The 14102-nt window shown below is 32.7% G+C and overlaps 1 protein-coding gene across 1 annotated transcript; it reads right to left on the minus strand.

The window, feature by feature from the left end:
* Positions 1–2223: 2223 nt before the first annotated feature.
* LOC132553806 (leucine-rich repeat-containing protein 72-like) lies at positions 2224–9693 on the minus strand. The gene is made up of 8 exons (XM_060218085.1): positions 9658–9693; positions 7484–7557; positions 7047–7116; positions 6128–6323; positions 3995–4084; positions 3564–3716; positions 3045–3081; positions 2224–2568 (listed from the first exon to the last, which is right to left on the minus strand). Exons 1-8 carry the CDS (start codon positions 9691–9693, stop codon positions 2403–2405), a joined length of 822 nt encoding a protein of 273 aa, XP_060074068.1. The 3' UTR covers positions 2224–2402.
* Positions 9694–14102: the final 4409 nt, after the last annotated feature.

The following is a 14102-nucleotide window of genomic DNA, read 5'->3' on the forward strand; positions in this document are numbered from 1 at the left end:
ATGTTTATAAATTTTCATGAATTTTACCCACAACAAAAGAATTTAAAGATTCTGAATTAGGAGGTGTGGGGAGAAAAGGAAGCACATACTTCAGTTGACTATTTAATTTGATGGGTTGATTGCTATATATACACACATATTATAATTATTTACAGTTAAAGTAGTTAACCCAGAGGTAATAAAATATGACTGGTACCTGCAATTTATTGTTAATATCATATCACAAGGATTCAGGAAATAAAAATGATGTCATTTTCTGTATTTTTTATACTCTAGACCATTTCGTTATTTCCTATCCATTATAATTTTGTTTCCACTCTTGTACAGATACAGATATAGAACTGTTATATATAGGTCAAGTATTCATTTGGTTATGGTTACCAATTTTTTTCAGAAGTTGAGGGACATTTAAATGTGAGAATTTTAATTCAAAATTTCACAAAAATGGTAAAACTAATATTTCAGAGCCTTGATTAATTCCAGTGGCCAAAAAAAAAAAGATGCTGGCAGAACTCCAATTTTATTTCAGATTCTTAACCATTGATTCTCTAGGTAGGACTTGCTTTTGTAGTATACATATATATAACTAAAACAATGAATAAACATGCTTGAATAAAAAGAGAAACAACTCAGTTTTACTTAAGAAATAATTTTATTTCAATAAAACTGTTACTGTGTAAAAGTCTTAGAATCTTTTTCTTTTTTCAAATACTGCAGTAAAAATACTGATATTGAATGTAAAATCTGTTCTTGATAAACATTAATAATAATTACCCCGGTGTATTTATTTTCCACCCCAGTGTATTTATTTTCCACTATACTCCCATTTATTTCATTGTTGTCTATTTTATATTGTCAATTTAAGTATATTGTCAAATAAAATTGATAAGATAGTTTTAAATGATGTTGTTTTCTATCATTATGTTTTAACTACCCTAGTAGGAAGCATAAAAATAAGAAATAACACATGTTCCATATTCCATAAAGAACATTCTCTGGGCCCAGACTCAAAAAAAAAAAACTGAGTCTCAGTTTTCAAAAGCTGATCTTACTGATGAATGTTTCTCAACATGCTGATTGCAGTAAAACATCAACTTTATTTAGAAACCCTTGGTGAATATAATAATGCAATACATTTTTTCATGATTCAACACCAACAATGTTGATAAGTAATTTATAACATGGAACATTGTAGCAAAATAAAAAATGGTCAAAACAAACCCTAATTCAGCAGTATTACACACAGCAGTATGTTTAATATGGCTTCAATAATTCAATACACAAATTGGTATAAATTCAATATGTATGTGTATTGCATATTCAAGTAATATTTTATAACAGACATATATATGTATATATATAAACAATAGGACAATTCCAGAATTAATTGAACAGTTCAGAGGCAAATTTTTAGAGGCCCTGCATCCTATATATCATGATTGACCACTTGTATAACTTGTGTACCAAATCTGATGAGGTCAAAATTTAGTTCCAAGTGACCTACCACTTAGACACCACACACCAACTCCTCAAGGTGAACCCATACCCCAAGTATAGAGTGAAGTGACAAATGGTGAATGGGATCAATCCCAAACAAAATCAAAATTTTGCTTTGAAGTAAGTCAAAGACCGAAATGTAGATCAGACTGACCTGTTTTTGAAGTACAGCATACCACCTCACCCATACCCAAGTATGAAGTTTACATGACAATAAGTGTAAGAGACGGCGCTTGAACAAGAAAGCGGAAGGATAGAAATGAATTATTAAAGCCCCCTCCCCCACTCTTGTTCTTGGTGGGGAACTAGTTATAGAATAATAACCCCCAAAACATCTTTGTAGCACTCACTTTTCTTTAGTATCTAAGTCAGCTGTGAGTATCGACACTCTTAGCTAAAAAAATTAAAATAAATACAAGGTAAATAAAAATCACTAGCACAACCTAGTGTATGTATTCATTTTAATTTGTTTTGTCATGACGACTTCCAGAAACGTTTTGGGACTTTTTTGTCAAAGGGGGAGGGGCTACAATAATTCATTGTTCATTTCTATCCATTCCTTCTGCTTTCTTGTTCAAGCTCCGTCTCAAACACTACTTGTCATGTCAACTTCATACTTGGGTATGGGTTCACCTTGGTGAGGTGGTGTGCTGTACATCAACTTCTGACACATAACTTTGGTTCAAAGATGAAGGTATTTTAAGTAGTTTGAATTCTTAGCAACATTTTATGAAAAAACATATACTTTGTATATATATCAATGCTTAACAGAATATGGAGTACAGCATAATTCAACTTTAATAAATATATTTATTTTTCTTCGCCATTCAACGTAATAAATATCTTAACATCTACAACCAAGTAAGGTAGTACTGTCTTTAATTTTCCAATATCAATCCCACTTATCATCTATACACGTGAGTTATCAACTCTGGGGAATCAAATGGTTTGTCTGACTGTCTTCGTTCTTCTATACGCGGAACTTTGGCCCAATCAAACGTTGTATAAACAATTAGGGATTTCTTCATGCGCCGGGCAGCAATCGCATCTTCCTCTGTCTCAAAGGGTGGACTGAAGAAAAAGATATATGTGCATATTTATTCCAAATCTAAAAAGAGTTCAATGATATAGGTTAATAACAAACTCTGATATTAGTTCTCGACATAAAAAAAAATTAATAAGAAATAACTGGAAATTTTTCCAATGTTTTAAAATTTGACTAAACAAAGAATAGAATATCGAATGCATCCTACATGATACTGGACATTTATGTATGATAACTACCTGTCAGTCTATGACCCACCTCTGATTACTCCAACACCCAGTATTCCTGGAACTATTAACAAGGCTATAAGGAATTCAGCAAAGAGTTTCAATTTATCTCTCCTTTGCTAGAAATGATGTACAGATGTTTCTTCATTATTGTCAGACTAGCTCTTGCTCTCTGTATATGGATTCAGTTTTTTCAATTAAACGATGATGTAATTAATTATCAGTATCTTACGATTAATTGGTGCATATTTATCTAAAGTAGATACTTTACTTACTTATCTCTCATAAAACTGTTTCCTATCAGCTTGGAATCTGAAAATTAGATTAATGTGTTGGTATATCAAACCTTCAAATCAGATTTGGATGTTAAAGATGATAGTGTAATAAATGTTCAATGAGTTGAAATATACTGTAACATTTGTTAGTATTGTACAGACTACAACGTGTTGCCACTAGACCTTATCACAACATGTGCCCCTTTTTGATTGGTCATTGAGTCACATACTTGTATTTCACCTATCTTGCAATATTGTTCATGATCTCTCTCTATCGCAAACAGCGATGAAGTCAAACAAAAAGCAAAACAATTCTATTGCAATTGTCCATCTACATCTACAAAAGAAGCTTTCATATGCTACCTTACGGTTTGTCTCGATTTATAGAAATGCTACAATGCATTATTAGATGTAACTACAGCATTCACATAACCAGTATGTATACTCATTGAATTTTCACTGGAGAAAAACCAATATACCACTAATGATTCCTAGTCCCATTCAATTTTGACTACCAACCTGTAGAAGGCTGGTTCCTCTGGTTGCTTTCTGCCGGATAGTATATTGAGGGCGGGCCTTCCGATCTTCTCCCAAAGGCAACGGTGTCCCGGATTTTCTCTTTGTCCTGGTCATATATCCTATTGGAGAGCTCACGCTCAGATTTAGCTACCTCTGATGTAAAAAGAATTATCACTTAAACTCACAACATTGAAGAGAAAATCAGATTTGTAAAATACTTCTTTTTTTTAAATTTCCCAAAACTTTAATTCAGCTCAAAATAAATTTTACTGTACAATATATATCTTTTGCATTAAATGCAAGAAAAGTTGAAAATACTTGTTTTGAAATGCAGTTTAAAACATTTTTCTATGTAATTTTATTTTCATGAAATAATTCAGTTTAAAAACTATGATAAGGCAACAGAATTATATGACATTAATGTTACCTACCCTGTCTGTCGAGGAGTGTGACAGAGGGCACTGACTGGATCACAAAAAGGCGATAATCCTTCTCCTGAGCAACAGGATTGTTGAATAAATCTGTAAAATAGATATGTGTAACTTTCCCGAACCAGAAGAAATCTCTTTCTTACAGATACTTGGGTACAGATTTCTGTAATGACTTATGTTATCATTGTTTTATAATTTCATACTTTTCTTTGTCAGATTATTTCACACAGAGAAGCATTTGCATATGGATTGCTTTTTGAAGGTTTTTTGGTCTTGTTTTATTTCGCCCTTGTCCTCACCTAACCACTGTTGAATTTGTATTAAAATACACCTCAATATGAAAATTTATATTCAACCTTTTACAATTTATTTTTTCTTTTTGACAAAACAAGAAGGATGAGATTGATGAAAGTAAAATTGACATAAGCGTCCCCATATATGTTCATGTACTTTTTACATAGATCTTGCTATTTCTTCAAAACAAAGCTATCCTGAAGAAAATGAGTTGTCTCCCTTAGGTAACATAATGCCTGCCACTGGTTTCATTCTTTTCAATTCTATGACAAAACTATTTTATTTTTGCTTCCAAATGCTAAACCACAAAAATTGATGAAAATTGTTTGAACCATTTTGGTTTTTGTTGAGAATCGTGATTATTGTATATTGTATATATATTATAACCTCTGACACAAAGCTGTGAGGTGGGCTTATCACAGGACCATGATTTATAACATTTTTTGGTATTTTCTACTGAATCTGCAATAAATATGGGTGGGTTTATTCCCAGGCAAGGGCTTACTAATTATTTAGTGTGCTTATGGGTACCTCTCTCCATTAAACAATCACCATGGACATAAAATGGGTCTAGATATCTTGATCAGAACAGACAGAATGTCATATATATAGAGATGCTTTTCGTAACAGGATGCATTATTGGTCTCAATTTCTGTGTCAGAATAGGCAAGATGTCAGACTATACAGGATGCATGTGCTAAATTTAAACAGAATCAACTTCATTGTTATATTGAGTTAGGAAAATATTGGTAAACATAGGCCACTTCAGATTGCTTAAAGAGGTTTGGTCATACATAGAAGCAGATGTTTAAGTGAAATGTTCCAAAAAGAAGAAAGAAAGCTCTATAAAATATGAAACAGTAATATCATAATGAAATTTAACTGTATCATATTAATGAAGGGCATTATATTGAGGTTTTATGGTATAATATAAATGAAGGGCGTTATATTGAGGTTTTATGGTATAATATAAATGATGGACATTATATCGAGGTTTTATGGTATAATATAAATGAAGGGTATTATATTGAGGTTTCATGGTATAATATAAATGAAGGACATTATATTGAGGTTTTACAGTATAATATAAATGAAGGGCAATTTATTGAGGTTTTATGGTATAATATAAATGAAGGACATTATATTGAAGTTTTAAAGTATAATATAAATGAAGGGCATTATATTGAGGTTTTATGGTATGATATAAATGAAGGACATTATATTGAGGTTTTACAGTATAATATAAATGAAGGGCATTATATTGAGGTTTTATGGTATAATATATATGAAGGGCATTATATTGAAGTTTTATGGTATAATATAAATGATGGACATTATATCGAGGTTTTATGGTATAATATAAATGAAGGGCATTATATTGAGGTTTTATGGTATAATATAAATGAAGGGCATTATATTGAGGTTTTATGGTATAATATAAATGAAGGGCATTATATTGAGGTTTTATGGTATAATATAAATGAAGGGCATTATATTGAGGTTTTATAGTATAATATAAATGAAGGGCATTATATTGAGGTTTTATAGTATAATATAAATGAAGGACATTATATTGAAGTTTTAAAGTATAATATAAATGAAGGATATTATTTTGTAAAGTGTTGTCCATACAAGTTTAAGCAGACTGATGGATAGACTGAAAGACAGATTATCAAACTATTATCAAGGGGTAATATGTAGAGGTTTTGATGTATCAGCATCAGGGCAAAGTTAGTGAGGAAATATTGTAATCATTTCGAACATATATCAGTAGTCATACAGAATTACAATTAATAAGGTATTGGTATTAGTATGATAAAGTTGGATCCAGTTTCATACTTAGTGTATGGAGGGACTGCATCCTCGAGAACTCACGAACAACCCTTTCAAGCTTGGTCAGTTGGTTGTTCTGAAGCATGAGAACTTTGAGACAAGTGAGATGTCGTAAGGCACCGGTGATCTCTATCAACTCATTGTTGTGTAAATGGAGCTCCTCAATCATGTAGTTCTGATGTAGACAATTCAACCTCCGTAACTGTAACAACACAAATACGCAAAATTACCTCAAACCAGTTTTGTAAGGTCTAAATATGTGAACATTGGATGCACCTACTACTGTATTTATCTGCAAACAAGCCTCTGTCCACCAATAAGCGCCCCTCCCCTTATGTATTAATAGAATTGATATAAGAGTAGTTCACATACACTCCTCCCTAAACTTTAATAATATATTTTCCAATAGGGTAGTGGGCTGATTTGAGGATAAATACTGAAGGTACAAATTTTCATTTCTAGTAATTTGATTGACATCAGAAGTGCATGGTAGAGAGGCCTGCCCTCTAAATGAACCTGGCTGTGCAATATGCTATAACTAAATCCAACAAACCCAACAACCCTCTAGCAATGACTTGACAATATTGTTCAAAACCATTGTATGTTAAGGCAAAGGTTAACAGTAAATTATTTTTAGATGTAGATTAGCCAGGTCAGTACTTCCATGTGACAAGATTACAGTGTCTTTAATCATATATCTCAATGATCTGAACAATTGTTTTTCTATTTGGAATAAAATTAAATTAAGTTAAATTCAATGAGTAAAATTAATCTGTATAAAGGGACCATTAACCTGGATAAAGAGATCATTGATATGAAACAACATCGTAGCACAGGTGGTCTCCTTACACAGGTTCATTAATATCATATCATTACAAAGGAGAATTTTGAATGTGGTATCTGTATATTATAGCAGACTACTTACTCTGTTCCCATTCAGCCACAGTATCCGAAGGTAGGCAAACCGTGACAAGTCAGTGACATGTGTGAGGCTCCTAAGGGAAGATAACCATAAATTGATAAACATGAATTTTAAACCATCCCTTTAAAACTCTGAAACACAGTCTGTTTGATAAACTTACATAAATATATGTATTTCAGCAAATCAATTGATACAATTTCTACAAAGTTATTATATATGTGACAGGCAGGTAATGGGGCCAAGTAAAATTCATTTTCATGCAAAATTCAAAGCTGTGTATCAAGTTAACAGAAGTGATGAGTAAATATTACTATAATCGTAAAGTGTTGGACAAAAGTTGAATGACAGAAATATTTTTCTGGGCCAGAAATGTTGAAGACCTTAATGATAAAACCTTATTTTCATGAAAAGAGTTAGTCTTGACAATTTAAAATACCTACTTGTCTGCCAGATATAGCTGATCTACATCCTTGTTCTTCTTGATTCCTCTTTGTTTTAACAGCTGGGATATTGTCTGTTGTACACCAAACAACAATTAAAACTACAGTCAAACTTGCCTATGCAGGCCACCGGTTTTGAGTCCCAGTATTATACAAATAATTGTAATAGAACCACTACATAAAGACTACCTGCATGAAAAGGGCATTTTTCTCTCCTTCCTTGATTGACCTTTATAGACAGGTTATACTGTAAAGCTTGTTTTTGGAAATAATCTGAATACAAAACTAACTGACATGAACCCATGACACTCACAAGGGTTGTGTATGGGGAGTATTTGGACCCAATATTTTGTCCCATTCCCAAATGGAATCTTTGTATATATTTTTACATAACACCAAAAATTTGCATTTTATCACTGAAAAATTGTTTTCAAATCAATAGATAAATCAAAACCAAAATGCCTTTCCCGAAATGATAAGAAAGTAACCTATGGTATCAGCTGTTCTGTTGACACATGTAGTATTTTGAAAAATTGCAACAAAAACTGATGATGAACTTCATGCTGATTTAACTTATAGACATACACACATACTGACTGAATTATCAATAAACTTTTTGCACACATTACTGACCTACTAAATTCCAAAAGGAATCCATCCATGGAAGGAAGAAAAGGTTTAGTGATTTATATCAAATAAACATTATTCTTACACTCCAAAACATTTCATTTGTTAAAACACTTCAAGTTATTGTTGATTTTTTTTTTTTTTAAACACACTTCTTTTAATAATTCAAACATTAAGAAATTCAAACATTTTCCATAATGTTAAAATAAAACACAAACTCAGAAACAAACAGAAATCATTTACCTATTCACCATAATTAACCCTTGTCAATACATATATTCAATAATTATACAAAAGAAAGTACAGTAACATGTATTAACAAAAGGAATTGGACAACAGGCTTATAGCCTTTATAAGTCTTTCAACAATTTTTACATGATCTTATTTAACAAATCTCTACACAGATCACTTACTTTGATGCTGAATCAGAAAATCAGTCTGGAGTTTGGTTTTCATTGATTAAAGAAAATAAATAAATGACCACTGATTCTCAGGTGGAGTGTAGTGATGGAAGAATGTGGGGATGTAAATAATGGTGGTAATAATATATAATATGATTTAAGAATACCTGATTTTTTTTCTATGAAAAAATTATTTTGGTTGGGCTGCTTACTACACAATCAATTACAAATGTGTAGTAAATGACTGTAAATAACGTTTTGTCAGTAAGGTTGATACAGTCTTACTTGTTACTTTCCTCATTTCTTTCACTATATCAAGAAATAATGTAAAAAAAAAGCGATGTATATTTATTTTTATATCTGATTTCTACATTTTATGCCTGTGTTTTTAATCAAGTAAAATATTACTCAATATAACTTTTTAAGTCCCAGTGAGGACATATAATATAGCTAGTTCATGTTAGATATTTTCAAAAAATTAACTCTCACACAAAACACAAACATGTACCCAGTACTGATTTCCCCAACATCCAGTAAGAACACAGTATCAATAAATCAAATTTGACATGGCCTATAAGGACAAAAGCAGTACAACCATCACCGACATTTAGACATTAACTCAGGATAACATCTTACATATTGGATTATTTTCTGGCTGTATGCAAAGCTTATTAACTGAAGAAATAAGAAAATACAAAACAAAAGATTATTTTCGTAGACAACTTCAAGAAATCGTACACATCAAGTGTTGAAAAGTATAATATCAACGTTACATAGTGTACATGTATGTTTCACTATAATGACAAAAACCTATTTCAAGTTTATCGTTTGACAGATATACATATCGGTCTGTTGATATATATAGATAGAATATAGTTTGAACTTGACCAGCTGAGTCGATCTTGCAGAAGAACTATGTGTACAATATATTTACAAAACTCAAAACTTATATGATACGGAACACGACAATTGAACTGGCATGCACTCACATAGTCACAGAGTTACTTATCAGTTAGATTTATAACATGCGATTCAGTGAACATAAAATATTACACATATCATCCTTGATAAAAATTGGTATCACATTCATGCTGTTATGCGAATACCTAAATAGGTCAAAAAATAAGCAAACAACAAAAAGTTTACCTCGTCCGGAGACGGTCCGTCGTCGGGGTCGGCCATCTTGCTCGTTGCTAAAATAACAAAGGTAAAGCTAGCATTATACGAAAATAAACGGACGTTTCAGATGCTATTGTGTTTTGAGCTATGCTTAGAATTTATAAGATTTTTTTTCTTTTTTTCTCAGAACCGTTTTTCAGATTCTTCAACAAAATGTGACGATATCATTAATTAGAAATAGCGACATTTCGTTTTGCACAGTTTATCTTCGTAGTCCTAGGTTCGACGCTCGGCTGGGATCAAATTATTATTTTTTTTTTCGAAGTTATTTTTTCCATCATATTATAATTCTAATATATCAAACATTAACCAGAATTTAACTTTTATACAAAAACAGTATTTTTACGAAAAGTATTTAACCTAGGACACTTTTGACATCCAGGCGCCATTGTAGACTTGAAAATAAACCTACAAAATCTTGTAACTTCTTGCATACCAGAAAACTTTTCTTTCTAGAAATTAAAACAATTTAGACACTCTGATGTCATGGTGAAAGAAAATGAAACCATTGTTTGTTACCAGTCATCAATGTTTTATTTTTTATGTAAATGTGACTAAAATACACTGTGTAAAGCTAGTCATTTTATTATCATTATTTTTTTTATATTTTTCTAAAATCCGTTTCCCTTGGATATGCGTATAAAAAAATTAAATCACGTAGCTCTAAGAGGACAACAGGTTTTGATGGCGTTCTCTTATAAACTTTTGAAAGCCTTCAGTGATCATCATCAATCCATGAAGTAATGTGACGTCAGGCGTTAATGCTAAATACCTTTCCTAGTCAACTCAAGGTAGACTTGGTCGTTCAGGTTTTTAATAAAAATGATGCCTAAGATAAGCAAAACTATCTGTAAATATTCTACCTAGTGTCTCCAAACTATTTGAAAGAGGTATGGATGATCAAATTTGAGAATATTTCATTCGTATCTTTAATCCCTTTTTAGCACCTGTCAGTCAAGGTTTTGGCTGTCAGCCTAACGTTCTAAGATTAGCTGAGGACTGGCGCGAGGCCTTAGCCAATCGTGGGGATGTCGCTACAATTTTTTGCGGATCTCTCCAAGATATCGGTCTGCCTTCCTCACGATCTTTTGTTTAGAAAGCTGGATGCCTGTGGTTGAAATGTAGGCTCTGTGGAACTGGTATCGAGTTATATGGGTAACGGATTACAACTGGTCAAGTTCTGCTCCAAATGCAGTGACTGGTTGAAAGTGCTCAAAAAAGGCTTCCCCAGGGCTTAATTATGGGGCCTTTTAAATCTTTTTGAATAACCTTCTGTGTCAATTCATCTATACTCCAGAAATATGCGGATGTCACCACAATGAGATCATCGAACAAAAACCTTGATATTATTCAGCAGTATATTGAACAGACTGTTCAATCTTGGTAAAGTGGTTGAAACCAGTGCAGATATTTGCTTGAAATTTATCAAGAATTCTATATCATACAACATTGAAAATATACTAAAGAATACATAATGTTAGCGCCTAAAATGAAAGGATAGGATTGGGTAGGATAAGCTATATGGATAGAATAGATATAGGACAGAGAATAAATCAATTGATACGACACTCTCCAGTATATGTTATTTGTGTGTATGGTGTAAAACTAATAATGAAATGTATGCAATGCTTATTATAAACGTGGTTTACATGTACTGTTTGCAAAGTTGTATGTTATATATACTTGTGTTTGTAATGTTTAGTCTTCAGCTAATAAAGAAACTGAAAGTGCACAAAAGTGAAAGACAGATCTGTCATACCCAAAGCTTCTATACTGTTTTAGTGTTGCTTTCTGTTTATGTTTAGTGTTTCTTCCGTGTGTATTTCACATCCATTATATCTCAATCGGTGTAAGGGGTTTGTTGATTGGTTGGGATACTCGATCCATGGAGGACAACCTGGAGGACAACCTGTTAGTTGGAGGAATCCTACATGGTGACCGTGCTGAAGGTACAGAGTCCGTGGTCGAGGAATTCATCAGGACGGAACTCGGTATCGATGAGGACATTCAGCTTCATGTTGCCTACAGACTGTGTTCAAAATATTTATTCATTTATTCTATTTATTTATAATTCATTTTAAGTATGCTTTTACTGTTTGGTGGAATTTATCTGTTTTCAGTAACACTATATACACAACTAGATAACAGCATTCTATACAGAACCTTTAGACATTAGGACCAATCAATTAATTAAACTGCATTATACATCCGTTTCATCCTCCCAGGAATCGTCAGTGATGATACATCATACAGTTGTTTCATCCCACCAGGAATCGTCAGTGATGCTACATCATACAGTTGTTTCATCCTCCCAGGTATCGTCAGTGATGCTAAGGATATATAACTGGGTAGTTATCTAAAATTCTTTTAATCAGCATAAAAATGGTCTCTTGTCCTACGTGCGGGCGTGATTTATTTTAGTTTTCTACAGAAAAAAATCTTTCAAAATTTTTGCGCAGCCACATTTCTAGTTCTAATTCCACATCTCAGTTCTGATGTAAACCGCGATTTGTCATCTGATCTAATTGTCATACACGGAATTTGTATGCAATCATAGACGTATTCCAAGACCATATCTGTAAAAAAATGAACACATTTCACCACACGTCGAAACATTCCTACATTTAAATTACCAGTTGGTGTTTTGAAACAGGTTATTGAATTTGTAGTAATCATCGTTTTTATAACACCAGAGCATGCGTTTAATAGCAAGATATTCAGTTTGATTTTAACAATAGTGGTCCGAAATGTCCCTGTCGATTTCGATAACATCAGAAAAACCAACCACGCGGAAAATTACTCATTAGCACGGGTCTAGGCGAGAAGCACGTGTATCGCCTACCCGGGTAGGTCGGACTAGTACTTTAGATTACGAGTAAGTGCGGATTATATTAAGTTTATGACTAGTTTCGATTAGAGGATCTACGTCTATTTCAATAACTGTAATTCCATAAGGAATTTCATCACGTGCAGTCTCTATGGAGTTTTCATATTGTTCACAGAATGGATTTACACAATCGTTAGACATATGTACTGTACAAAGCAGCTGATACGAGGTAAAACGACGCTGAGCGTAAATATAAATAACACTTCCACCCTGTGAGTGTTCACGACCTTTCCGGCAATGATGACTTATTAAATCAGAAAGTGTCTTCATCAGAAATACTGTTGTCTAGATGGGCTTCCGTGATACATACTACGCGAATTTCGTCTGCAATGCTTTCCAATGTGAGTCGATTAATTTCTTAGATTGTGTATGTGTGGAAAGTGCTATGGTCTATTCGTCTGAGGATACATATAGTAAATATATGTTAGACGAGGGTCTAGGTTGGATTGCGACAAAATGAAAGTACAAAGCGAAACTAGACACAATCATGTATGTAACAAGAAATATGATTGGATACAAGAAATCACTCCAACCAATTAAACTACATCTTACATCTCGATATTGAACATTGTTTACAAAACATGGCGTCCGGAGTGATGTGTTTGTAATGTTCTGCATCTGAAAGGTAAGTCAAAGTTTACTTAAATGAGTTTGCTTTATGAAAAGGTGCGACTATCTTAAAAGAATATTTGAACTTTGATTTTATGTAGTTTAGTTAACCATATCATGATGATTTATTACTTGTCATCGTGCTCGAAACCACTGCAACAAGTTAGGGTTTAACTGTTACATTCCAAATGCCGACTCTAAATTCGTCAGATCCTTTATTTGGAATAATTACATATACTGTGAAGAATTGTCTCCAAAGTAAGGGGATTTCTTACCAACCGTGAGTAGATGCTTGTTATTTAAGAACTGTCGTGTAAGTGAGGAGGCCCATAAAGAAACCAAAGCATATACCGTGTGTTATAAAAAAAAGGACCTATACATTCTGGTACCCATCGTCCTTATAATCTCTTTGAGTTATATATACGATATTGTGTAGTTTTCTGCATTGTATGTTTCATGGCACAAATGTTCATCAGCGTCGTCTATGCGAAAGGTAAAAAATGGGCATTGAAATTGGTGTAATATTAATCTCAGTGTTGATTTTAACTTAGACTTTGATGCAGGTACATGAAGAGTGGAAGGAATAAATATTTATCTTCTAGTTGTATTTCTCCTGTGGTACACATTCACTGTATCTCATTGACAGCTGTACATTAACTTTGTTTTGGTTTAAAACTGTGAAGGGGACATTTCAACAGAAATTAAAAATATTGGCAGCCTGTATTACATGTGTAGTGTCCTTTTCATTGACTAAATACTTGATATCAACATTTAATTAATCGAACAAATATTACAGATATTACAGCATTCATCAAACATAGGACTATATTTACATTTTGCATGATTGCCTCCCATTAACTCGGTGTTAATCAGGATCGTATTTAGATGCAGTGTGGACCATTTATATGATAAGATC

Source organism: Ylistrum balloti, unplaced genomic scaffold, assembly GCF_031769215.1.
Source record: "Ylistrum balloti isolate Yb309-2 unplaced genomic scaffold, AGI_CSIRO_Ybal_v1 Utg370354, whole genome shotgun sequence".
In the NCBI taxonomy this organism is placed as follows: domain Eukaryota; kingdom Metazoa; phylum Mollusca; class Bivalvia; order Pectinida; family Pectinidae; genus Ylistrum; species Ylistrum balloti.